Source organism: Anguilla anguilla, chromosome 5 (genome assembly GCF_013347855.1).
Source record: "Anguilla anguilla isolate fAngAng1 chromosome 5, fAngAng1.pri, whole genome shotgun sequence".
Taxonomy (NCBI): Eukaryota; Metazoa; Chordata; class Actinopteri; order Anguilliformes; family Anguillidae; genus Anguilla; species Anguilla anguilla.
In genome coordinates, this window is record NC_049205.1 from 15,897,224 (window position 1) to 15,922,322 (window position 25,099).

Sequence of the window (25,099 nt, forward strand, 5' to 3'; positions counted from 1 at the left end):
GCTCTAACTATGACATTGTGATAAACTCTTAAGGGTGATTGAGATCAGTGTTATCAGCCGACAAGACAGTTTTCAGGTGAAATATCATTCAGTGTTACCTAGAGTTTTAAAAACTCAGCTGACAGTTTCTTGTGACCAGAATTACGGATGTGACAGAGATGCCCAACTAACTCTTGAATTGTTTTGGAAGCTGTCTTTTAACCTCATTGTCTTATCTCCGTACAATTTTAATGCCGACTTGCTTTCTGAGCTTGTCTGCTGGCACCATTTTGACCTGACAGTTTTGAATCATCAGGGTTGGACTCATTCTGTAGTCTTCATTAAAGGATGGAGAGAGTGTAGAATGTGCAGCCGAGCGTTCTGTAATCCTGTCTTCCCTGTTTCCTCGCCCACAGTGGGCAAATGAGGGCCTCCAGTCTCACCAGACTGCCGTTCTCTCCCCCCCTCCCTCTCTCCCTCTTTTCCTCCAGCCACTCCACCAAGTCCGTGACGGAGTTTGTCAACAGCAGCGAGAACATCGTCTTCGTGCACAACACCGTTCACCTGGTGTCCCAGATAGTGGACAACCTCGTTGTGGCGTCGGGGGGCATCCTGCCTCTCCTGTCTGCGGCCACCTCGTCCTCCGTGAGTCTTGGGCGGAGCTTGCCGGCAGAACCGGAGAACCTCATTTCTCTTCGCCTCCTCTTGCTTTGCTCTTGCTCTCTCTCTTGTTTTTTGCTCTGATTTGTCTGCCATTGTTCCTTTTCATTAAATTCTAGTTATTCACAGTGGGTCAGTGGGTAAGTGTTTGTGAAACTGTGCTATGCAATTCTGACTGCAGAATCTAAATAAAAGGGGCACAAAAGTCAAGTCAAAGTCTGTATTTCTGTCTGTCTATCTGGCTGTTGTAGACCTTTCAGAAGCCGTTCAGTCAGACTGTTTTAACAGTGGATGTTGCCCCATCCACAGCCTACTTCCCTCATGAGGCTGCAGCAGTTGAACGTTCTCTCTTCTCTCCTGTGTTCCCTGTGCTGTTGCCATGACCTCCGGCAGCGCGAGCTGGAGAGCGTGGAGTCGTCGCAGGGCCTGGCGCCCGAGGCGGCCGTCACCTTCCTGCAGCGGCTGATGAGCCTGGCCGACGTGCTGATCTTCGCCAGCTCGCTCAACTTCGCCGAGGTGGAGTCCGAGAAGAACATGTCGCCGGGCGGCATACTGAGGCAGAGCCTCCGTCTGGGTGAGGCTCTGCCCGCTACCCCCCCCCCCCCCCCCCCCCCCCCGCATGATGCCGGCTCCCTCTCGCGTCCGTCCGCTCTCGTCTTCCCTCCCTCCCCCGAGGCTGCCTCGCCCCCTCCCCACCCCCTTCTGTTTTTCCTTTCCGTGTCTTGTTATTGCAACCCTCCTCTCCGCGGTGACATAAAGCGGCGGGCGCGGTTAGCCCGCTCGGCGGTAATGCCCTCGGACGCGGCCTTGAGCCGCGGGCCCTGCTCCCCCCGTAATGAAGCTGCAGCACCAGCGCAGAAATAAGACTTTGAAAAGCTTACATTATTCATTCCGCTCAGCCGGCTTCAATGTTTCAACCCCCCCCCCCCCCCCCCCACCACCAGCCTCGGCTCGACCCCAAGTTACAGTGCGATTAATACGCCCTCCCCCCCCCCGCCCCGCGATCAGCTCTTATGGGCAACACTGCTTACAGCCCCACCCCCCCCCCCCCCCCACGTCTTCCTCTTTAAATGTGGGTTATGAAAAACAAGGTAAACAAAATGGCTGCAAGTGTGTGCTTCGCTGTTAAATTTGAAGCCGTATTACGGCAGGATTTATATCTGGCCGCGGTGATGGCGGGAGGGAAGAAATTGAAGGCTTTAGAAAGCTGGTTTTATGGAATTAATATTTGATGAGGTGTACGCTCCCTGTTGCTGCCGCATAATCTGATTTCTGGGCTGTAACGAGGTCTCTCCTGTTTCTCTTTATAAATGGCCGTATGAATGCACGCACTAATGGAAAAAGCTAGTCCATTCCAGACGGAATAATTCTCATAATCTAAACGTTTCGGAGTTCACATTTGTCAGTTGTCAAGTTCAGAGAACACAGAATTAAAGAAAAAAAAAACAAGGCCCTGTGCTTAACTATGGTGCGCAATACATCAGATGAAATCCTGTAGGCACCGTTACTATGGCAGGAGACTACCTGACGTTAGCAACCATTAGAAACGGCAGAGAAACAGCACATTTTTAAAGCGGGTAATGTGTTGTGTAGCAGCTCCCAGACCTCTTTATTGTGATGCATTAGCAAAGCACTGCTCCACTGATACGAGGCAGCCCTGCGAGCGTGTGCTTTCACAATGCACTGTTTTAAACCTGTCCCAATTCTCTCTCTTTGCCTCTATTTTCCCCATCTTTCTTTCGTTCTTTCTCACTGCTCTCCCTTACCCTCTTTCCCCTACAATTTATGTCTCCGTTTCCCCTTCTAATCTGTTCTTCTTCCTACCCCCAAACTCATTCTCTTCTTTGCTTTCCTCTCTTTCTCTTCCTTACTATTCTGCCCTATCCATCTTTCTTTCCCCCACCTCTCACTCTCTCTCTCTCTCTCTCTCTCTCCCACCCTCTCTCTCTCTCTCTCTCTCTCTCTCTCTCTCTCTCTCTCTCTCTCTCCCCCCCCCCCCAGTGTGTACCATAGCGGTGCGGAACTGTCTGGATTGTCAGCAGCAGCAGCTCTCTCCCTCCAAGCCCAGCACAGAGGGCTCCTGGAGTCAGAAGGCCACGCAAAACATGGCCAGAGGCTCCCGCTCCATGTCCGTGCAGGCAAGTGCACACGCCCCCACCCCTCACCGCCTCTCACCGTGACCGTGATGTCATTACACACAGGGAAGAGGCTGCATGTTGGGCTGAAAGCAGTCTTGGTCAAGCGAAGACATTCACATTGACATTGAAGCATGAGGCAGATTCTCTTATACGGAGCGAGTGATAAGTGCATGTATGTAGGTTTAGGGATTGGGTGAACCAAACATTACTGAGTCAGGATAATTTGTGAACAGGCCCTTGGGGCTGCTCCCCAAAACTCTCTATCTGCACAGCCCTGGGGGGGTGGAGGACAGAAATACCGATGATTGATTATTTCTATGGTTTGCCTTAATGGGATTGCTGCACTTAGTGGAGTGTGATTGTTGTTGTATGTGGCTTAAGTCTGTCTGTCTGAAGCAGAAACGTCTATGGTTGTTCTGTCTTTATGTTGGTTAAGTTGCACTGGAGATGGGGATTTGGTGTGGAAAGCAGGGGGCATTGTAGTAAACAAAGTCTTTGTGTCTCCCAGTGTTCTGTGGACATGAGGACAGAAGACCAAAACCTGCTGATGCACGACATGGACATAAACCGGCTCCGTGCTGCTGTCTTCAGAGACACTGTAAGCGCTCAAAAACACACGCACGCATGCACGCACACACACGCATGCACGCACGCACACACACTCATGCACGCACGCACGCACACACACATGTGCATGTGTGCATATCCGCAGATGCGTCAAAGGCATGTACCAACTCTCTTTGTGCACGAATGTTCTTTTACATAGATAATTCCATAGATTTTTTTTTTAAATACAGAAATGTGACGTTGTAATTACAGATCTCTTTGATGCTGCGCTTGCCTCATGGTACACGTGTGTGTGCACGTCTGCATGTGAGCGTTCTTGCCTTTGCATTTCCCCGAGCGTACTTGCCTTTGCATTCCCCCGTGCAGGAGGACAGTAAGCAGGCGCAGTTCCTGGCCCTGGCGGTGGTCTACTTCGTCTCCGTCCTGATGGTGTCCAAATACCGGGACATCCTGGAGCCCCACAATGAGAGGAGGCGGCTGCATCGCAGCCAGTCTGTGCCCTGCAGAGGTACTGCAGCGCCCCCTGCTGCCTGCGCCCTGTCCATACACCATGGCATAACCGGCTGCTTAAGCTCTGTACAGAAGGCATTATCAATGCAAGCATATGGATCCGTAATGGATGCTTATTTCATAATGGATGCTTGTTTCACTGCAGATTGTGGTAACTGAGTTGCGGTTGGTTGTGTCTCGCTGTGCAGAAGTGGGCCAGGGTGGCGCTGGTGACAGGCTGAAGAACGGGGTGTTTGTCCGACGGAGAGACTCCGGGATCGGAGAGGAGCCGGGCCCCGTCTCCGCCAGCGAAGCTGAGTCGGGGGCCGCGGGGGACACAGGGGTCGAGGGGGCCGAGGGGGCCACGGGGCCCGGTGAGCCCCCGTTGGCTCCGCCCCCGGCCGTCACCTCGCCGACGAAGAGCAACGTGAGGGACATCCTGCGCAGCCTGATCAGCGGCTCGGCCGACAAAGCGCCGGCGGCCCCCGGGCCCCTCCTCCCCGCCTTCCTGGGGCCCGGCGGGGACGCCGCCCGGGACCTGTCCATGCAGTTCCGCTCCTTCGACAGGTAAGCCTCCCCTCTGACCTCTGACCTCTGACCTCTTCCCTCACCCAGCACAGCCACAAACCTATCAGTGAAAGGACGCTACAGGAAACTGGAAATTTCGCCTCCTCCACATCAAATAAAACACACACACACAACACACAACAATGCTTATGAAGAAGTTAGCCGAGGAACACATCCTCGCAAACGTGCTGTCAGAATTCCCCCCTCTTTTGAACCTCGCAAATCCTTTATCCCCGAGAAGCTGACGTTTTTGCCGTCGAAGCGTTTTCTCCGCGCAGCCAAACAAGCTGCCGAGCGCCTGCCTTCAGGAAAATAAAAAAGGAGATCACAGCGGCTGCCGGAGAGGACGAGGAGCGCGGCGGAGATCTGGCCGCTGCCGCCGGAGGAGGAGTCCGCGGCTTTTTGGCGTATCTCTGTTATTTACAGGCCCGCTTTGTCCTCTGCGGGTCCAGCCGGGGCTTTCTCCACACAAAAAAATGCTGAAATTGTAAGGAAAGATAGCGTGCCCTGGGGAGGGGGCCCGGCGGCTGGAGTTTAGTGGGGAGGCTCTTTAGCTGCGGACGGGGGGCTGTGTACCGGAGGAGGACGGCCAGGGGTCTGCTTCGCATTTATTGTTCCGCGGACGACGCGAGGCGCCGTGAGAGAACATGATTTTCGAAAAAAGATGTAACCCTAACCCTAACCCTAACCCTAACCCTAACCCCCACCCCCCCCCCCCAACCACCACCCCCATACCCCAAAAAAAAGAGCAGCGGCTCTTTGGAAAGGGCTCTTTTGGAGCTCCTATCTGTGCCCATGGGATTCCCAGGCCTGCGTCTGATCCCGTGTCTATCTGAGGAATGCTGTTTCAGGGTTCCCGAGCCTCCTGGTATCTCCGGGGTTATCGGCCCGCCCCGGCTGGAGAGTATAGCGCCACAGCTTGGCCCACGGGGCCCCCGGAGCGGGTGTCCTGCTTCCCTGGCCCCTACCGCCAGCTGATCCGCGGGGCCCAATGCCGGTCCCGCTAACTCGGTCAGTCACTGGGTTTATTATTCAATATCCCCTGCACAGCCCAGTTAAGCCATTCTGCGCATTGAAGAGGTGTTTTTATTTGCGGCCTACACGGTCATTTTTTTCCCCTCTCCCTGTAGTTGCTGCGGGTTACAGCTGCCGAAGGACGTTAGCGGTTAGCGCGCCGGCGGCGGAGAGGGATGAATTGCGTTTTTCATTTATTCCCGCTCTGATTTACCGCCCGTGCTGAATGGTGCAGATTTTTATGTTTTTTTGGCGTGGGTCTGAAAATGCGCTTTGTCGGCGCTGCCTGTCCCGCCAGTCCCGCGGTGATGGAGGGCCCCGGGACTCCCTCGAACGCCTCCGACTCGGCCGCGCGTTCATTTATCTCCCAATTCATCACGCCGCCCCACCCCGCCCTGCGTACGCGAGGCGAGGCGTGGCGTGGCGAAGGCCTGGAGGGTCGGGCCTGACGCCTCGCGCTTAAACCAACCGGGCGCGGGGAACCTCGCTCGCGACCCTGGCGATTTACGGCCTCCGTGTGTGGGAAACGCCGAAAACCCGCAGATAAAAATGGGTGGGGTCAGGGGGTGAAGCGTCGCTCTTGATTTATCCCTCCCCCCCCGTCACCCCGCCCCCCCCACGCCGGCGAAGGCCCGCGGCTTCGCCGTGCGTCTTGTTGCGATATTCCTGTTTTGACAGTAAGTCTGCAAATATTTGCTGATACAGAGCAGACGGTAAACAGTGTAATGACTCGCAGCGCGGCACCGGGACTGATTTACGCGCAGTCTTCTGCAGAGCAATGCATTGTGGGGTCTGGAGGAACAGCAGGGCCCGCGAGGGAGGCCCAAACGCTACTACACGGAACTTTCTGGAAACATGCCTTTCATACTGTGCTAGAGTGTACATAGGCTCAGAAGAGGTCACATGACTGCCTTTCACAATTGAGATTGGTGTTCAAGGTGAGATGTGTGGAGCAGTCAGTGGAGCGGCCAACTCTGAAGCGCTAAAGAGTCCCCGGGTTGGGGGTTTGATCATTTGCCGTGGCCATTTTTCTGCTTTCCCCACGTCTGAATAAAGTTAAAAGGTATATGAAGGGAGGGCAGACTGACTGTGTTGTATTTGGGCTCAGGAGAGGTCACATGACTAGCTTTCAGAATTCACAATGATGTGCAAGGACTCATTAAGTGGTCAAACACTGTCTTTAACACCGAACCCTTGTCTGTTTGTTATGCTGCGCATGAAATGCTAACAGACAGTTGAAGGCAAGTTCAGTGTGATTTCTTTAGTAATGGAGCCAAGCTCTGATTAACCACTGGTTCCAAAAGAACTTCATGTTGAAGAAGAATTAGAGGATCTCAGTGTTTGGAAAACACTGCTCAAGATAATAAATTAGGGATAAGGCAGCTGTGACATACTTTTATTGGTAAAGAAACGGACAAGAAAAATCAATCATGAATAACTTGGTAAAAATCAACGAAACGCTGATTTACTACTTCCTGTTAGCCCACAGGATGCCTAGAAATACTGCCAGAAAGTATCCACGAATCAACACCGGTGTTGTTCTTTACATCCATTGAACAGTCACATGATCAAGTGACCGTTTTTGAATGAGTGCACAAGCATTCTGATCAACAGGTGACTGTCAGCAGGAAGCAGGCCACTCTCTTAGTTACCTGTTGGGACAGTGGACGACGCATGAACAACGCTAAGAGAACGCTAAGAAAACGCTATCCCGTTTTAGATATGGAAATCGGTTAAAACCTTGAATAATTTGCTGACCACTGACCAGGGCCCTTTTAGTTTGTCAGTGCTCCCGGCTGTCCCTGTAACAGATGAGCCGGTGGCTGATTAATTGGCCGCAGCGCCCAGCTCCATGTTGGCTCCGCGCGAGCGAGGCTAATGACGGCATGAATAATTTAGTGACACGGCCACAGAGCAGATGGGCCCCCGTCCCCACACCCACGCTCCTCGCCAAGCCAGACCCCCGCGCCCCCGCTTCACACCGGACCGCTGGAGTCGCCAGCAGGGAGCTCCACCGGCCTACTTCACGGTCTGTCGTGCGCAAGCTTTGCGGGGTCCAAGAACCGCCGGTCCTCTGCTCAGGGCTCGGTATCCGTGATCTCAAACTGGTGGGTTAAAACCAGACCTGGGTCAAATACGTGTTTGTTTTGGATTCAAATACTCTTCTACGTTTTACTGATCTTGTCTGGTGTATTAGAACCAATAAAATACTCTCAAAAAGTGTAAACCCCGCCTTCTGGTCATATTGCCAGGCTCCATTATGCCAGGCAAGATCAATAGAGCACAAAAAAGTACTTGAATCCAAAACAAATACGTATTTGACCCAGGTCCGGTTAAAACTCAAACCCAACCGGAATTTTCACAAGAATCTTACCAAAGAGCCGTCCTCTGTCATGAATTCCGGGGTTTGACTCACCTATTTTGCCGTTCATTGCATTTATTCACATGCTACTTTTAATGCACGCACATAATGTTTTGAAAAAAAAAATCCACGCAGACTGTTACAACAACATTGTAGGCTCGTCTTGCACAGGTTAATCCGTGTCGTAATGGGCTTTACCAAGGGCACTGTTAAGTTTAAAAAAAAAAAAACAACCCTTTCATTCTTAAGTGGGGTTAAAAGCATTTGAAATCCCGGAGCAGACATTCCGTATGGCCGATTTAAATGCGGCTGCTTAGAAGCATGGCGGGAGCTCTTGCCGGGTTTCTTCGCGGCCGGGCCCGGGGAAGATGCCATTAAGTAAACATCCAGATGGATGGAGCCCTCTCTCTCTCTCGCCGTCTTGCGGCTGCCGCGGTGCCGCCTAATTGAAATTAAGCGCCGTTCGGGGAGCGCGGCGGGCCGCGGCAGAGGGCCGCGCCTAATTAGGGCCGGTCCCTGAATCTTTTATGGGCCAGAGAAACGTTCATCAGGACATCCTGCAGCATCATCTTAACGGGACCGGATGAAACATTTCCACTGCGCCCCCGCCCGAAGAAGACCGCTAAACGAGCGTTGGAGAAGAGCGGGACGAGCTGTCGTTTACCTTCTTCGGTAGCGTGCTGCGAAGACGCGCGAGCGTTCTCCTCACCGCAGAGCGCGCGACACCCTTATATGTCCACGTGTCGTCTTTCCAACCGCCGTTCCGCTGCGCATGTCATTCACCATTTCGGCATTCCTCTCGCGTTTCCCTGGGACCTGAAGCCAAGTGTGGCGGTGCTTTTTTTTTTTTTTACTGCTCTCTTTGAGGGGGGAATAGTCTGTTTCTGACATGGGGGCGCTTACACAGCGGTGTGCCCTTCACCGGCGGCAGTGCGACTGCTGCTCCTTTGAACCGGGGCAGTCATCGGGCCTCCCCTGGATTAACCTATGAGATTTCCTCTCTCCGCCCCCCCCGCCCCCCCGCTGAGAGAGAGCCCACTGTGGCTTTGAGTGCCGAATGCTGTGCGTGCCTTTGCCGTAATCTCGCCGGTGATTTACGGCGCCGGACGCGGTTCCAGCCGCACGGGAAGCACGGCGACCGCGTTCTCCGCTGTTTAATTGATGTCTGACCCGGCGTGCGGCTGGCCGTTACTACACGGGTGGAAACGTGAGGGTGAAACGAAAGCGGCGTTTTTGATTTGAGCAGATGGAGTTGAGAGGAATAGAGGAAATGTACAGGAAATATTGCAGTGACTGCACCCAAGGCTTCAGTCCACTTTCAGTGTCATTCTGAAATTTGGCCTAAGCTTTCTGAGCTTGTGAAGCTTGAAATTGCAGTGATTGACTGGGATCTTTACTATATAATTTTTTTGTAGTAATTCTATTATCACACTTTTGTGTGCTTACCTCCCTTAGTTTCTTCCCGTGCCAATTAACGTTCAATTTGTTTTTCAAAAGCAAGGAACATGGTGTTCTGTTAAAAATAAATAAATAAAATAATAATAATTATATTTTTAGGAAGGCAATGTGGACCATGAGCTTTTATTATTATTATCATTATTATTATTATTACTACATTTTTTTTGCTGTATGAAAAATAATGAGAATAAATTGCTTGGTGCCTTGGAAGGCAGTATTTTGTCAGTAAATGTGTTCTTGTGGAGGACTGTCTCCATAAATGATTCCTCTTGGGAAGCATTTGTGCGAATAAATGTTTCCTGGAAGAATGCTTTTCATCGGAGGAAGTACCTCATAACTCACAATTTGTCTAAATGCATTTTTGATGATTTTCTCTGGTGGCACCGGTTGCATTTCATGTGTCATAAAAATATTCTGTCTTTCAGGAGTGTTGTGGTGGCGCCCAAGAAGGGGGGAGCGGCCGCCTCCGCAGGCAGCGGGCCCAGTGGGACGCCCGTCAGCAACGTCGCCGTGGTGTCCTCAGGCGAAGCCACGCCCAGCGCTAGCGCGGAGTCTGCTGCTGGTGAGTCGCAGCTAGCGTTAGCGTCGTTGTCAGATTCAGAAAGGAGTGGCGTCAGTGTAAAGAAATAATATAGAGACTCATTATCATTCCAGAGTCACTGCACTGTAGGACAGCTGCTAGAGAGTCATTACCATACCAGAAAGAGGAGTCATGGCGACCTGGAGAGAAACTTTAGAGTCATTACGGAAAGGCTTGTAATGCTGTGCAGACAGGATGCAGTCTTTATCATACCAGAGTCACGCCCCTCTGGAGAAAAGCTGGAGAGATTCATTATCGTACACAGGGAAAGGAGTCACCACACTGTGGAGAGGAGCTTAAGTTGTTGGAATACCATAGAGAGGAGTAACGACACTGTGGGGAGCGTAAGGTGTTGGCATACCATAGAGAGATTAACAGCACCGCGGAGTTGAGCTGAAGTCACTGTTACTCCAGAGAGACAGCACTGAAGGTAGTCAGTGTGTTTGAAGCATTTATGAGATGGTTTAATTAACTTATTTTGGTCAGTTTCACAGGAAGCAACTCTCTTAGCCTAAGGTGTTGGTCCAGAGTCAGGTGCATGGTAAAAATCTCCCCTGAATGCAATCGCAGGTCTGGGATAACACTCAAGAAGTGTTGAGGAAGGTGTGGGTCATATTGTCAGAGGAGTAATTCCTCTGTCCTGGAGAGTGTTGTAAATGTCACCACCGGTTTGATGGATCGTGTCCCTTTGGCTCCGAATTGGGGCATATTTATGATCTTTCAGGACATGTCATGTAATCCAGTTGGCTGTGGATACTATACACAGTAGGATTTTTAAAGGATTTTATTAATTAAAAAAAAAATGTGGTCACTGTTGGGGCAGATGCTGTAACTTAGAGCAATTCACATGTCAAGCATCTCTGGTTATTCATGAGGGATATATAGAGTTTTACGCATTTCTTTTAACACCAGTTAAAATATATAATGTTTTTGATTGAACGGAATAGGGAGAAACACAAAGTTTGTGTTTGAAGCCAAACAAATGGACATAACGGTTTTTGGCGGACGGAGGTGAACGTCTGCCGGTTGCGTTTCTGCGGAAGGCGATCCGACCGGTCGCAGAATGCGGTTTTGAGAAAGAACGGCATTCCTGAAAAACAGAAGAGAGGGGTTGTGACCCGTGCGCACGGAGGCCAGCCAGCAGATTAGACTCTGGCGTCCCTCCGCTAACAGCGGGCTGCGCAGAGCTAGCGCCGGCCGGACGAGCCGCTAGCGTCTCCTTTCATGTCCTCGGCCAACGGCGGTAAGAGCCCCCCGCTCTCGGGGGTGGGGGGCGAGCCGGAGATTAATGGAGATCAGGTCATTTACTCCGGCTATGTTTGAAGCGGCCACTTCATTAACACCCCGGAGACCCGCGTCGGGGGGGGGGGGGGGGGGGGGGGGTTGGCGGGGCACGTGTTCGCAGTCAAACCCCCCGCGTTCCCGCAGCCGCCGCGGTGAGACATTCCACGGCGAGGGAAACGCCGCGGAGCCTGTCACCCCTGGAAGAGTTACACGTGTTCGGGGCTCCTTAAAGACGAGGGGGGGGAGGCACGGAACGTTACTGAGACCGAGGGGGAAACATCAAAGGGCGACGGGGGGAACGTGTTTACGCAAGGCTCGTTTCGTTGAGCTCGGAGCCGATCGATCGATGAGTCAAAGACGCCGTGCGAGCCATCCTTTGCAGGGAGCTGTTCACTGGAAGCTCTGTGGAGCGTCTATTCATTTAAATTGAAGTGTCTACTTATTATGTAGGTTCAGGGCAAACAAAACTGCTTAAGCAGTTGAAAGCAAATTAAATCTATTATTACAATGGTATAAGAAACAAAATATAAATTAGATATATATGAGGAAAATACAAAATATTTATAAAATGCAGTATAGTGTGTGTGATTGCAGTAACACTGGCCAAAAAGTTGACAAGTTCCTCAAAGTCAAAAAATGCAAGGCAGTTAAGTTGCGTCATTTGATTTGTCAGTGTTTGATTTGTCCATGAACTGTTTGTGAATATTATCCACGAACAATGAATTGCCTTGACTTTCCTCCCCTAAAATGTCCTGCGTATTCATTGAAAGTGTAACTGAATGTGAATAGTTTTGTTTAAAAAAAAAAAAAAATGTTGATTCAGACAGTAACTCCCTTTTAAAATATTTATTGAACCACAAGATGCTAAGGACCTTTTTGCGATTGTAATGCATTAATTATTTTGTATGAACGCATGCACTTTTTGGTGTGCTCATTTTTAGGTTATACATTGGAAAAAAAGAGCGATTAGGATTTCATGTCATGTGTTACAATGTTCTGGCAAGCAGAAGGGTTGTCCCGCAGCCAGACCCAATAACACGTTCTCTGGTTTCATACAGGAGGGGACTCGACCAGCGCTAATCTACCAGCTGTCCCCAACCTCGCCCCACTGACCCACGAGTCAGCCTCCAGAATGAGGTAACATCTCTCCACCGAGCCTCCGCTCAAGTAATCTCACCTGGACATCTGCTCTTTCTTCCCTGTTGCATCATTAACACAGTCTTTTTATGCTAAATCATGTCTGTGTTTTCAGCCATTGAAAAGACTGAAAGACTGTTTTTTTTTGTACAGACAGGCAATGAAGTATACCCTCCCCACCCCCAAAGCAACATATGTTCCAGCGAATGTAATGTTCATAGGGTAGAATTACAGTAACCCTCTCTTTGGGAGAGCTCTTTCACCATTTCAGACTGGTGGGCAGAGGTTCAGTCAGTTTTGGACTGTGAATATGAGAAGTGTCATTCAGTACGTACTGAAAGTGGAGCAGAAAAATCGCTGTTAATATAGAAGCAGCCTATTCAGGGGCTGTGCTCCAGTATCCGGTCTCTTCATTTAAAGGGATTGGTGAAAACTCAGAGCTAGTGTTTATATAGGCTTTACTTTTCTCTGTTAATGTGACTGTGTTTGTTTTTGGAACCAATCAGCTACAAGATTTCATTTTTTGGACCAATCAGTTCCTGTGTTTGATTCTTGTGAGGTCAATGTCAGACTCTTGAATGTGAGGCCTAGATTTGCACCTGCCCCTCGCCCGGCGTAGAGGACTCAGGTGAATGTTTCGTGTGACCGCAGTATTTCGGAGAGGTTGGACCACGCTCTGGAGAGGGCCGCCCCCCTGCTGAGGGAGATCTTTGTGGACTTCACCCCCTTCCTGTCCCGCACGCTCCTGGGGAGCCACGGCCAGGAGCTCCTGAATGAGAACACCAGTGAGTACCGCACACATTACACTAAACTGTACCCTCTCCTTAAACGCTAGCCAGATAAACAAGCCTACCATCTACTGAAACAAAATGGCGGATGCGCAGGTTCCAGTGCAAGTGTTACAGAGTCATAAACCATACAAAAAATAAAAGCATACTGTTATTTACAGAATACATACATGCAGACACGTTTTTCCAATGCTGCCCCTCCCTCAGTGGAGAGCTTTTACAGGCACATACACAGGGCAGAGATTGCAGGTAATGTGTTCACCATTATTATTATGACATTTATCATCTACTGTATATCTTTTAAGAACATCACTGTTAACTGAAGTTTTCTTGACAGCATAGATTGGTACTTGAAAAATGACCTTAGGAAATGTTTAGCTGGATATGATACGCTATTGCCACAACACCAAGGCAATTAGGATTTGCACGTTATAGCCAAACAAGCTCAAGGATTTTCTTTATGAAGAAAAACACTTGGTCCTACAGTATTAATGCACAAAGCCTTATTCATGTCTTTATCACGCCCTTTATTTATGTCTTAAAAGTCCTTGTCCTTATCTCTAGTGGGACTCTGAGCATATCGCCTGATTCATGTGAGCTAACATGGATGAGCATATTCAATGTTCATATTTCTTTCCTATTCCTTGGCTATTGTTAGCTAACAGTCTGTAAGAAAGTGCACGGTGAACAAAAATTGCTGTCAAAGGGGATGATGTTAAATTAACATGTAATTTGACTGTTATAATTAATTTTATCTAGCTAACCTCACTATTCACAGGTAATTTGCATTGTCACTTCAGTATTAATTAAATCAACATCAGTGGTGAACAAAACAGTACCGTCAGTTATAAGGTTCCTGTAAGGGAACACATCTAGATGTCAATCAGCGTGGGTAGAGTTGCTGACCGGCCCTGCGTAATGAATAATCCACTTCCCGAGTGCGAGCCCTTAATGCGATATTAAAAAATCAACAACGCCAATCAAATTCACGCCGTAAAGAACCCGGAGTGTCTTCTGAGGTAGCGACTGTAAAGGCCTCTGAGGTTTTATAGAGAAGAGGGGTCAGGGGGGGTCAGGCCACTAATAAGAGTGTTTGGGACGTCTGCTGCCACCGCGCAGAATGGAAAGGTGATTGATAGCCGCGGGGCGGAGGGGACGGAGTAAGTGAGAACGGGGAGGTCACCCAGCCGCTTCCCCCTTGCTGCATAGATAATGGCCCCCGGCCCTCTGAAACAGCCCCCAAAAAAACAGATAGTACGGATCAATAAGACATATGCTCCCCGCATTTAACGCTGTAATACAAGGCCTAAATATGTATTAGTTTACAGTAACATTATGTCGGTTCATTAGAGTGATCAATACTCCTGCCCCCGCAGATGTTGCTGTATTAACCCTTAAACTTGAGCGTGTGTCTTAGATACGTATCAAGTGCTATCCATAGTATACAATTATGTGGTATCCATCAGTGGGAACTCTTGATTTCCTTTTGTTTGAGAAATCTATGCTTTGTTTCATTTGAGTGAAATTTAATTTCTCAGTAATATACATTTTGTAAATATTATGTTTGACTAGGAATGGAAGAATTATTATTTTTAAAAGACATTATAGGGTTTTTTAAAAACTGAATTGGAAAAATGTATTATGAATCACCAATTTTTTAAAGACAATTTTTGAAATGTGAGGATTCCATTGACACAAGCACAGGAAAATGCTTTCTCTACTTGACACTCATTAAAATAGACATTGTATACAAAAGGACTCATCACTCTTAAGGTATAATTTAGATTAATTAGAAATGAGTTGTGCACCATCAGTGCCTATACTAATGGTGCAAGATTGTACACTTTTATTTTTGCTCTGAACTTTTCATCTTCCAGTGAGTAGGATGTGTTATGGTACAGAACCCGACCTTGCCTGCAAGAAGGTGACCAAGCATGAGAAGGGTTTGACCGTGTGTGTGCGCACACCTGAACGCACATCCCTGGGTTTGACCGTGCGCACACTTGGTCGACCACATGCGCCTTAGCTTGACCCGGCTTGGTCTCTCTGTCTGCTCCAGGTCAGCTGTGCATCAAGTCCAGCAGCTCGGTGGTGGAGCTGGTCATGCTTCTGTGTTCACAGGTAAGGCCTTCAGACTCCGCCCACTGTGGGGGGGGGTGTGGTGGTGGGGGGAGGGGGGTTTGGGGGGTGACGGAGTGGACATTACCTCCGCTTATCTTTCCAGAACACCTCCACGCCAGCCCGCCTTCGTGTCCATTGTGACCTCGAAGCTAAATGTAAAATAAGGCCTCTTTAATGAGCCCCGTATTGGATCAGGGGTCGAGGGTTCTGACCCATTCGGGAACCTTTGACCCGCATTAAAAGCCCGCGCAGCTCCCCGGCCCGGGGAGCGATGGGTAATGCAAAATTAATGCTGCTTTGCATCGATTGGCCTCCTTTCCCCGCCGCCACGTCGCCAAATTTATTTAGGCGGCGCTGACGGGCGGTTCATGAATACAAATGAAAGGTTGATAGCAGGTGCGAGAAATCAATGACGCGGCGTGTCAATAAAAGGATACGGAACCCCCCTCACCCCCAACCACTAACCCCCCCCCCCCCCCCCCCCACTTTTTGTTTAAACCGCGAGGGCACCGGGGGGGAAATAAAAGTCTCTCCCTCCCCAGCGCCGCGCACAGTAGCGTTAGCGTGTTCTCCGCGTTAGCGTCCGGCTCTGCGGGAGCGCCGCGCGCGGGAAAGCGAGAGCGCGGGCGGAAACGCGGAATGATGGATGGCGCCTCTCTTTCCCTCCGCCGGCGCGTTTTTTTATCAGTTTTATTTTTAAGTGGAAAACGGGGCTTTTCTCTCTCTCCCTCTCTCTCTCTCTCTCTCTCCCTCCCGCCTTTCCCTCCCCCACTTACCCTGCATTATTCAGCTCACTTATTCTCCAAAGGTAATATAGAGAGATTACACATCACTTCTGGTGTCACCGGCTGCATACATTTGGCAGTGGCGCTCGGGCGCGGGAGAAGAAGTGAACCGTAGCGTCCAGGAGGGGGGAATAAATGACACGGGCTAATGCACCTATTTGTCATATCTGTCAGGGTGTTGTTTAATGCTAATCTAATCAAAGCCAGAATCTGGCGATGGTGGCGCCCTGCCCAACCCGCGGTCCCTCCCCGCGAAAAAGACCGGGCGCTCGCTCTGCTTTTTTCTCCCTCGCCGGGGAGAGAGAGAGAGAGAGGAAAAAAAAAAGAAAGGCCGCAAATATGGCACTGATTGCTTCAATAAATCATCAGGCCAAATTCTCTCACAGCCAATGCTAATGTAATTTTATTGTGGGGGATGGTCTCCACCCTCGAATTAAAAAAAAAAAAAGGATGGGGCTTAAATGAGTGGGTATTTATCCGGAGATAAATTACACTCGCGCTGTTGTGCGGAGATAATTACATTTCCGCGATTTTGGCCGCGCGTTCTTTGAGCCAGTCAGAAGGGAGAGGTGGGGAGGGGAGGGGAGGGGATGGGTGGAGAGGTTTGGGTGGGGGGGGGGGGGCATAGGGGTGGAGGGCATTGATTCATGTCGTTATGAAGTGAAGTTAGCCCTGCTACAGGAAACAAGGGAGACAGGGTATCGCTGGGTATCGGACCGTTGTCACAGATCCTGCGACGAGACGAGGACAGACCTGATTGATTTCACCCCCCCCCCCCATCCCCCCCACCCCCGCTCGCCTTCCCTCATCGGAGATGGGACGGAGGATGGGACGACATCTGTAAAATTTTAATTAATTTCCCCGGGCGAGATGGAGTGGGCCGGGTGTCAGAGTTGAAGGGATCAGGTCACGCCGGCGTTTTTAATCACCGCGGTTACGAAAGATGTATGCACGAGCGCCTCGGCACCTCCGCTGAGGCCCGGGTTCCAAACAGCAGTTTGATAGCGCGGCTCTCCAAAGGACCCGTGGACTCCGGCAATTAAAGATCAATCCTGATCGTGAACATTAACTCTGTGGGAGGTGGTTTATTGCTTCCCACTCTCGTATTTTTATTGATTCTCATATATAAGCTTCATATACAAACTCCGCAGTGAAAACGTCTTGTCAATGAGGCCAGATTAGACTGCAGAACTGTCTTTCGCTTACTTTGTTGGGGGCGTTGCAGATTAAAGTGGAAACGAGTCTTTGGGCTGGATGGTGATGTGATTTCTTTAGTTAGTTATTCGGCCAGGCATAAAAACAACATCGATAGTGTTGTGTCAGAGGTTCATATTTTTTTCTCAGGTGACAACAATGGGGGTTGTGGAAAGAATGTTCGCTCCATTGTGAAAGGAAGGAATTCCCATTGAAAATCTTGATTTAACTGATCAAAGAATGACTTGAGTGATTGGTTGGCACTTGTTTCATACTGCGACATGCCTGTCAAAAGACTGATCTCTCTCCTGTTGTCCGTCCAGTCTTAGAAAGGGACACTCTTGCTCCTTGGCAATGTAGTTTCAGAATCTAGTCCCCACATTCATTAAAATGGTGTCTTGCCTTGACTTGTGGCTAATGACCTTGGAATTGTAACTTATGCATTTTTTTTGCTTTTGCGTGTGGAGTAGAATTTCTTGTCTCTCGCCTCCTTTGGGGAATCCAGCGTATTTCCCGACATCATGAGACTGGTCCTTGCTCACGATTTTAATCTTTTCAGCGAAAGAGAATTGGGTGGAAGAAAAAAAAAAAAAACCGCTCTGAGCTTGTATCAAGACATCCGCCACCGCTTCAAGGTAATTGTACGTGATGGAGCCTTCAAAGAGCGTCTCCTCATTACACGAATATCATTCCTGAAAGTCATCATCTTGCCATTCAAACTCCGCCGCGCGGGAGCTCGTTGTTCCGGTCTGGCTAATTCGGTCTGACAGCCCCTCTCCTGCAGGCGGTGCCCCGGTCCCGGGTTCGAAAGAAAATACAACGGCGGAGCGTTCCGAAGCACATCGCTTAAAAAGGCTTCGCTCCTTAAACACCTAATAAATAAATAATGCGCACGGCCGCTCTCTGGCACCGTTTCCCCTGCCTAGAAATCATCTCATTGGGCTTCTCCGCGGGCAGCTATCTGAAAGGACCCGTCAGATAAACGTTCTGTTGGCTGCGTCGGCGCTCAGTAAATCAGTCGGCGTTCTCCGGGCGTCGCTGTTACCTCACGCGCTCTCCCCTTTATCAGAGTCGCATCCTCTGCGCAGACGAGAGGCAGGCGGACCCCACCGCGCCCCCCCCCCCCTGTCCTCATCACTGTTAGAGCCCATTTACAAAGCACGAGATTTCAGCCTCCGTTTATAGTAAGGTTTGTTCGTGGCTTTTTGTTAGGTATGAGCTTTTGATTGGCGGCGGCTAACGTGGCGTTGCATTTAATTATGGGCTTCAAATGAATGTGAAATAATGGGAATTCTGGTTTCACTTGGATTATGTAAAACATGCGGACACACTTATAGGCAATGCACGTCCTGCCACGGTGTTGTATGGTGGTGTGCACCCTGGAGTTCTACTCTCTGTGTCCTGTATGAGGGTGTCCAGCAATTGTGTCTAAAATGTGACGTGTGCTTTATGGCCCTAGTGCATTGCGGTAATATATCCAGTTCAGATTGAAGATCTTGTGTCACCAGCCCAGCCAGTGAGGAGGCCAGCTTGTTTAACAGATGGAGCAGGATGGGCCTGTGAATGGGCAGAGAGACATTGACTTCCCAAAGTACTTGGCACTTCCTGACCCTTGACCTCTAGGCTGAAAAGAGAGAGCCGCGGAGCTGCGCAGTTTAACCCCCTGAAGGCACAGCGCATGCGGTCGTCGTGGCTACGGGATCAATACTTTGAGCTGGAAACCCCCTTTGACAGTGAAGAATCCTTCCAGTGGCCTGGCGCACGCAAGCGACCCAGCAAGAAACCTCCGAACGGATTTCTCTATCGTGTTTTTATAAAGGACCGGCGCGCCATTTTGTTTTCCCGAGGCGACCGTAACGCACGTGGGCGTGGCCGTCGGCGCGGGCCTTAAACGAATCGCACGCCCCGGCGCGTCGCGGAATGAGACCTGGGAGAGGAATGCGGTCCGGAAACCTCTCGCCCGGCACAGCCGGAGCGACACCCCACCGTGTACGAAAACACGCGCGCGGGGTTCAAGATCAGTGCAACCCGAGCGTCTTTCCCCCCCCGCCCCCCCCCGCGCCCTCTCGTGGAGCGGGACCCCTCAAACGGCCGCCCCGCGCCTCGCTGGTCTGACCCGCAGGGCGGCGCCACGCTGCTTTCCCCTGCCGGCCCTTTGAACGGCGCCCTCCGGTGCGACGGAGGGAAAACAGAGAAATATCAACCGCCACTTAGCTGAGCGGCGCCCCCCCGCGGCGAGGCAGCCACGCGGCGTGACGGAGCCCAGGCCGTACAGGAAGCGGGGGCCCCGCCGAACAGGGACCTCTGGAAACGGAGCACGCTTTACCACGGCCTCCCGACTGTTTTACGGGCGGCCCGCTCGCCCCTCGACGTAAAGGCACGACGGCAAAGGACGGAATTATTATCAGACGCCGTAATAAGTCTTTCGAAACAGAAGAAAACTTTCCTGGGCTGCCACAATTAATAAACTAGATGATTTTCCCCCATTGGTCCCAGCTATGAAGATCTGGAATGCGCTCATTTTCCTGTCTGTAGTTATTGTAGCGCGTAGCTGCCAGTGCGCGTGCTGTAAAGTCTGTGGTGTTATGTTTCAGCTTTGGCCCATGAATATGAGCACGAGAGGAAAAAAAAAGACAAGGACTAAAAATACAAGAAAAAAATACAAAGATTGACACACTGCATCAGATTTGATCAGCGTAGCATGGTCTTTGAAAGCGCTGTATCGATTGTGAAATGCTGAAGAAAATTTGATTAGAACTTTATGAAAATTAGTCTTTAAAAAAAAATAAAATTAAATGAAAAAGTAAGTATTACCCTTTCCCCGGTGATGTGGGAGTTTGATTACATGAGTGCTTTGTGTTCAGTTTCATTACAAATTATGTCGATTATGAGAAGTGATTATTAGGTTAACAAAAAAAAAAACAATACTTCAATCATGTTTGCAGATCTTTCCAGGTCAACTGCCTAAGGCCTAAGTCAATAACCATAATCTGTTTATATATAGTCCTGCATTGGCTTTCCTTTTTTGTAGGGTTTTAGTAAATATTTCTCTGTGGAATCCCCCATTCACAAACCACAGTCTTGTGTTGTAAATTAATACATTTTTATATAGCCTAACGAGCATCCAAGAACATGCTGGTGGCCATTTGAGTGTGAATCCCCACACATCTGCAGTTCAGTTATTCCTCTAAGAGGTGTCAGACTGTGATTTGACAAGCCAGTGGATGAAAAACTGTTAGACCTTCAGTAATTCACTGAATGTTGTGTCAGTCTTCTGCTGGTAGAAAACAGTATTATTCTGCTTTAAATGCCGCACTTAAATGCTGTCTTTTAGAAAGGCGTTTTATGTGAAAATGAGGTACATAATATATTTGTGCTTAGTGTCACTGGACTCTTAAATCTGTGTTCCTGATTGGGTTTCAGGCTTCTTCAGCCTCAGACTTAGCTCAGTCTAGCTGTCCAGTCCTGACATTCAGCATCCACTGAAGCGTAGTCTCAGTGGAGAGCGCACCAATGGCTTTTTTGCCACCGTGGGAATGTTCCCTGGCTAACTTTTAGTGAAGTTGCCCCGTTTATTGCAGCACATGAACACTAGTACCAAATTGGAAGCTACTTTGTTCAGCAATCCTCACACAGCATCGGGAGCACAGCGGTGATCTTCTCGTTAGGTCTTATTGAGGATCAGCTCTGAAGCTGTACCCAAATGGTCACTGTTGCAGCCGGGGTTAGAGTGCACTGTTGAAGTGACTGAGCCAGTTTATGCGGTGCTCCTGATGTGGAATGGAGAAGAGCAGCCCTGTCCTGCAGCGATTTTCTCTCCGACTGCACTGTCTCTGGAGGAAGTGATGTCATCCCTCTCACTGAACACAGGGCAGCTGCTCTTTGGCTCCAGGGCAGAGGGGCTGAACACACTGACCGCTTCCCCAAGAAACGGACATGAGATTTACTTTAACATTGACCCTATCCTTTTTCATGCCTTCATATTCGTATTATTATTATTAATAGTAGTAATAGTAATGCTGCTACTGCTGCTGCTACTACTACTACAAATAACAATGGTAATTATAATAATAATTATAATTTTAAATATAATTTAAATATAATTATTGTAACAATAATTGCAGCAGCAGTTGGAGTAGGAGCAGCAGTCGTATTAATATTGTCATTGCTAGTTCTAGTATTAATAGCCATATCTAGCAGTATTAGCAGTAGCAGTAGTTGTTCTGTTGTAGCAGAGGCGTTAGCATTATTAGCCCTGCAAATGCCATCATGTGCCGTCTGTGAGACCTGACGATTTCAGGTGGCTGGTCACACCAGGGCAGTGAGACAGGGATGGAGGTGACTGTGGGCGGGTGCTCTCCCGTTTGGAAGGGGGGCAGGGGTGTGGAGAGGGGAAAAGGTGAAAGGTCACAAATGACTCTTTGTATCCTCTCATCATGGGCAGGGTGAAATAAAGCTTATCGGGTCATAAAGTCTGTCAGGGCTGACCGGACCACCAAAATTCAATAACAATCTCAAGACCCTCCGAGTGTTTGTCTTTTCTAATCACGAGGAGGTTCCATGACCCACCTTTTTACTGCATTAATGGCTGGCACTGTTACTCACTTCACCTATGTGTGTGACGTACCAGTGCTCTACAGTCTGTCTACAGTCCTTTTTTATGCTCATTTCCATCTATGCTAATCATTTAGCTGCCTATAGCTTGGCAACTGCTAATTCTTTACAATGATAGTGTTTCTATACACAAATATTCTTTATGTGATGCTACATGTCATGGATCTTGACTGTCCGGAAGGAAATGTATAGTATCTTTGCTCATCATGCACATCTCTTGTGGTTAGATTTTGGCGTTTCGCATTGGAGCGCTTCAGCCGAGTTCATAAAGACTCGTAAGCTGAAAGAGGGACTGACTGGGGAGGAAACGGCGCCCCCTGGGAGAGGCGTGGCCTCTTGATGGAGGAGCAGCAGTTGAAGAGACGGGCATCTTTACGGCCCGGCTTCCTGCTGCGTTTATTTCCACGCAGGCACTGGGGGAGCCGTCCCCCGGGCCCTTCAGCCAGGGGGCCTCACGGTTAATGTCCTTCGGTCAGGTAGCTGCCTTCCTAACCGCCTGCGGCAGAGCGCATTTGCATGCGGCCCATTCCCCGCTGAGCCCGCTCTGCTATCGCGTATAGTAAACACGGTCACTGCCAATAAGGCCCAGCTGAACAAAAAACACTCCTGAGGCCAGGCTGTTTTGATACCGCAACCCCCCCCCCCCCCCCCCCCCGCCCCCCAACGTAATCTGCGTCTGCTTACACTGCGACACGAGTGCGGACGTATTGCGTACCTTTTCCTGCGTAAATAACATTTTCCGCCCAATTACGGGTGATTGCGGTTTCCTCTCCCAGACGGGTTGGCTAGGTAGCCCGGCACCCTGTTTCGCATCAACCTTGGGCCTGCTTATTGATGCACCAAACAAAAGTGAAGTGTATTCTAGGACTTGTAGTGAACAGCCGTAAATACAGCAGGCAGCTTGGGTGTCAAAATGGCTTCCAAATAGTGGGAAAACCTCAATAAGAATATTATCTCTGATGTTAGATTTGCTGACACGCACACGCCTCCCCAGCCTGTGTGCGTGTGAGTGTGCTTGTTTGTTTGCGTGTGCGTATTTATAAAACCAGTCTTGCTCTCATCTAATGAGCTGTTAAGGAGTTAAAGATGACAGCTGCCAGCCCTGCAGACCTTTCCTGGCCTGACAGAACCCCTCTTGCCACTCCAGATGTTTAACCATGTTTATTTTCTTGTATTTTCTCCTCTGATTTAAAAAAGAAAACTCCCAAATCTGTTAAATCTCTCTTCCTGGAGAAAAGGGACGTCCTTGGGGAGGGGGGGGGGTGTTGGGGGGCAAGGCTGGGGGGCAAGGCGTCTATCATTGGCTTCAGCGCTTGTTTTACGGCAGGAGGAAATTGCAGGTGATTAAAAGTAAATTATTGTACTGTAGCTATGAAATTATTGACCAGACGTGGTTCAAACAACAGTCCTGTACAAAGCGGTGATTTATTTGTTACGGGGTCTGCTTTGTTGCCTCAGCTCTTTGCCTTGAGGTTTTTTAATACGCTTTTCTTCACCGCTCCCCCAGGAGGGAGAGAGAAGAGCTTTCCACTTCACGCGTGCCGCGGGTCACGGATCCCTTTATTATTCTTCCGCTGGCCGCATGCAAAGCGGCGAGACGTCGAGCCGCCCACGAAAGACGGCGACCGCGGAGGTTCCCCTTCACGGCCTCTCGGCCGCGCGCTATTGGCTCGTTTAGGCTAACGCCTCGCCCCGTAACGGGCGATTGAGAGCGGAAGTGTGGGGGGGCTGTGTGGGGATGAACTCACCCCCTCCCCCCTTCTTCTGACGAGAGCTCCCGTTACGTGCGGCCTGGACTTCTCAGCGTGCGTGGGGCTAATTGGGGGCGATGGTAGCGGTGGCAGTGTTTGGGTCTGCTCCGTCTCTCCGAACGAGCTGGAACTTCTCCGTCACCGTCATCTGCGGAGCCCGAGAACCAGGAAGAGCTGACACTATCTGGGCGTGCGATTTCCGGCCTGTGTTGGCGCTCGCTATCCCCCGCCAACCGCAAGGCAGGCTCTATGACATCACAGGCTGAGATTTCACACCTTTTACTAATCTTTTTTTTCATAAAAAGAAACAGGATCTTAACAAATTTGCTCTTTGACTTCTAAGATTGGCACGTGATTAACACGTTATCGGTGTTAAGCCCACTGTGGTTTCAGAACATCGTACCCTTTATAAAGAAGAACGAGGCGATGATTGAGGCAGTTCCGGGTGGGCGATCCCATTATTTCAAATTTTTACTCGCGACGGAAACTCATTGACCAGCTCTAACCTCGGCTTTTCACGCCTTCTTCTCCTGACCCCTCCCCCAAACACCCCCCCATCCGTCTGGGATAACGTTGCAGATCGCCGCCCCTCCCGACCAACCGGGTGGAGAGCGCTGTAACCCAAATGCACCGTTGGCGGGAGGAGTGTACTATTAAGTGTACTGTTTAGTGTACTATTTAACGTGCTGTTTGTGTGTACTTGCAGGAATGGCAGAACTCCATCCAGAAGAACGCGGGCATGGCCTTCATCGAGCTCGTCAACGAGGGGAGGTAATTATAATTTGGAGAGGGTGACCCCCGTTGCCCCCCCCCCCCCACCCCCGTCTTCATTATGCCCCGGACCGAGGAGCACGCGGCCTGTATTGAATAAAAATCAATGCCGCCAGGAAAGGTGATCTGGAGCGGCAGCCCAGAGTTCAAGTCTCCGTCAATACCTGCCTGCTCCTTTGGGACGCAGGGGGTGGGAGGGGCTGACGGGCAGGGGGGGAGGGGCCATGATCCCTGACTCCTGCTGCTCACGCTGGGAATAACACAGCTTTCTGTTGCATGGGAGATGAGCTCTCTCTCTCAAGCTTCTGCTCTTACTCTCTGTCTCTCAGTTTTTCTCTTTTAACCATGGGGTGGACTCTTTACGTTTTCAGTAATGTCATCCTACGCCAAAAGGTGCTCCCCATAGAGACACAACAGAGATTGATACATCATTTACATATTTAAATATTATTAACATTTAGAAGGTAGTGGGTGGTGGGTGTCAGGAGTGTTAAAAATACTGCTTGACACAATTCTGAATCCTGTGTTTTTGTCATGTTGAGATTAAGAGTACAGTGTGTGCGTGTGTGTGTGTGTGTGTGCGTGCGTGTGTGTGTGTGCGCATGTGTGTGTGCGTGTGCGTGTGTGTGTGTGTGTCGGTGTGTTTATGCGTGTGTGTGTGCGTGCAAGCGCATGTGCATAATGAAGGCCCAGGATAGAGAGCAGCATTATTGAGAGCAGGCAGGGTCACAGTGCCCTGTGAAGGCCTGCGGTAACCCTGGGCTTGGGTTACACTGCAGCGCCCGGGGGCTGCTATTGTTCCACGTTACACGCTCCTGACCTGCTCTGACCCCGGGATGG

General features: G+C 50.0%; 1 protein-coding gene across 5 annotated transcripts in view; it reads left to right on the top strand.

Moving 5' to 3' along the window:
- The window catches only part of LOC118226887 (lipopolysaccharide-responsive and beige-like anchor protein), a 212,269-nt gene that overhangs the window by 55,832 nt on the left and 131,338 nt on the right, over positions 1-25,099 (top strand). For all 5 annotated transcript variants that reach the window (XM_035416849.1, XM_035416853.1, XM_035416854.1 and 2 more), the window contains 11 exons: positions 471-624; positions 1,033-1,213; positions 2,641-2,777; positions 3,286-3,375; positions 3,711-3,852; positions 4,043-4,400; positions 9,660-9,796; positions 12,157-12,235; positions 12,887-13,020; positions 15,083-15,144; positions 24,195-24,259. In XM_035416849.1, the coding sequence (XP_035272740.1) occupies positions 471-624; positions 1,033-1,213; positions 2,641-2,777; positions 3,286-3,375; positions 3,711-3,852; positions 4,043-4,400; positions 9,660-9,796; positions 12,157-12,235; positions 12,887-13,020; positions 15,083-15,144; positions 24,195-24,259 (1,539 nt within the window). The remainder of the gene's footprint in view (positions 1-470; positions 625-1,032; positions 1,214-2,640; positions 2,778-3,285; positions 3,376-3,710; positions 3,853-4,042; positions 4,401-9,659; positions 9,797-12,156; positions 12,236-12,886; positions 13,021-15,082; positions 15,145-24,194; positions 24,260-25,099) is intronic.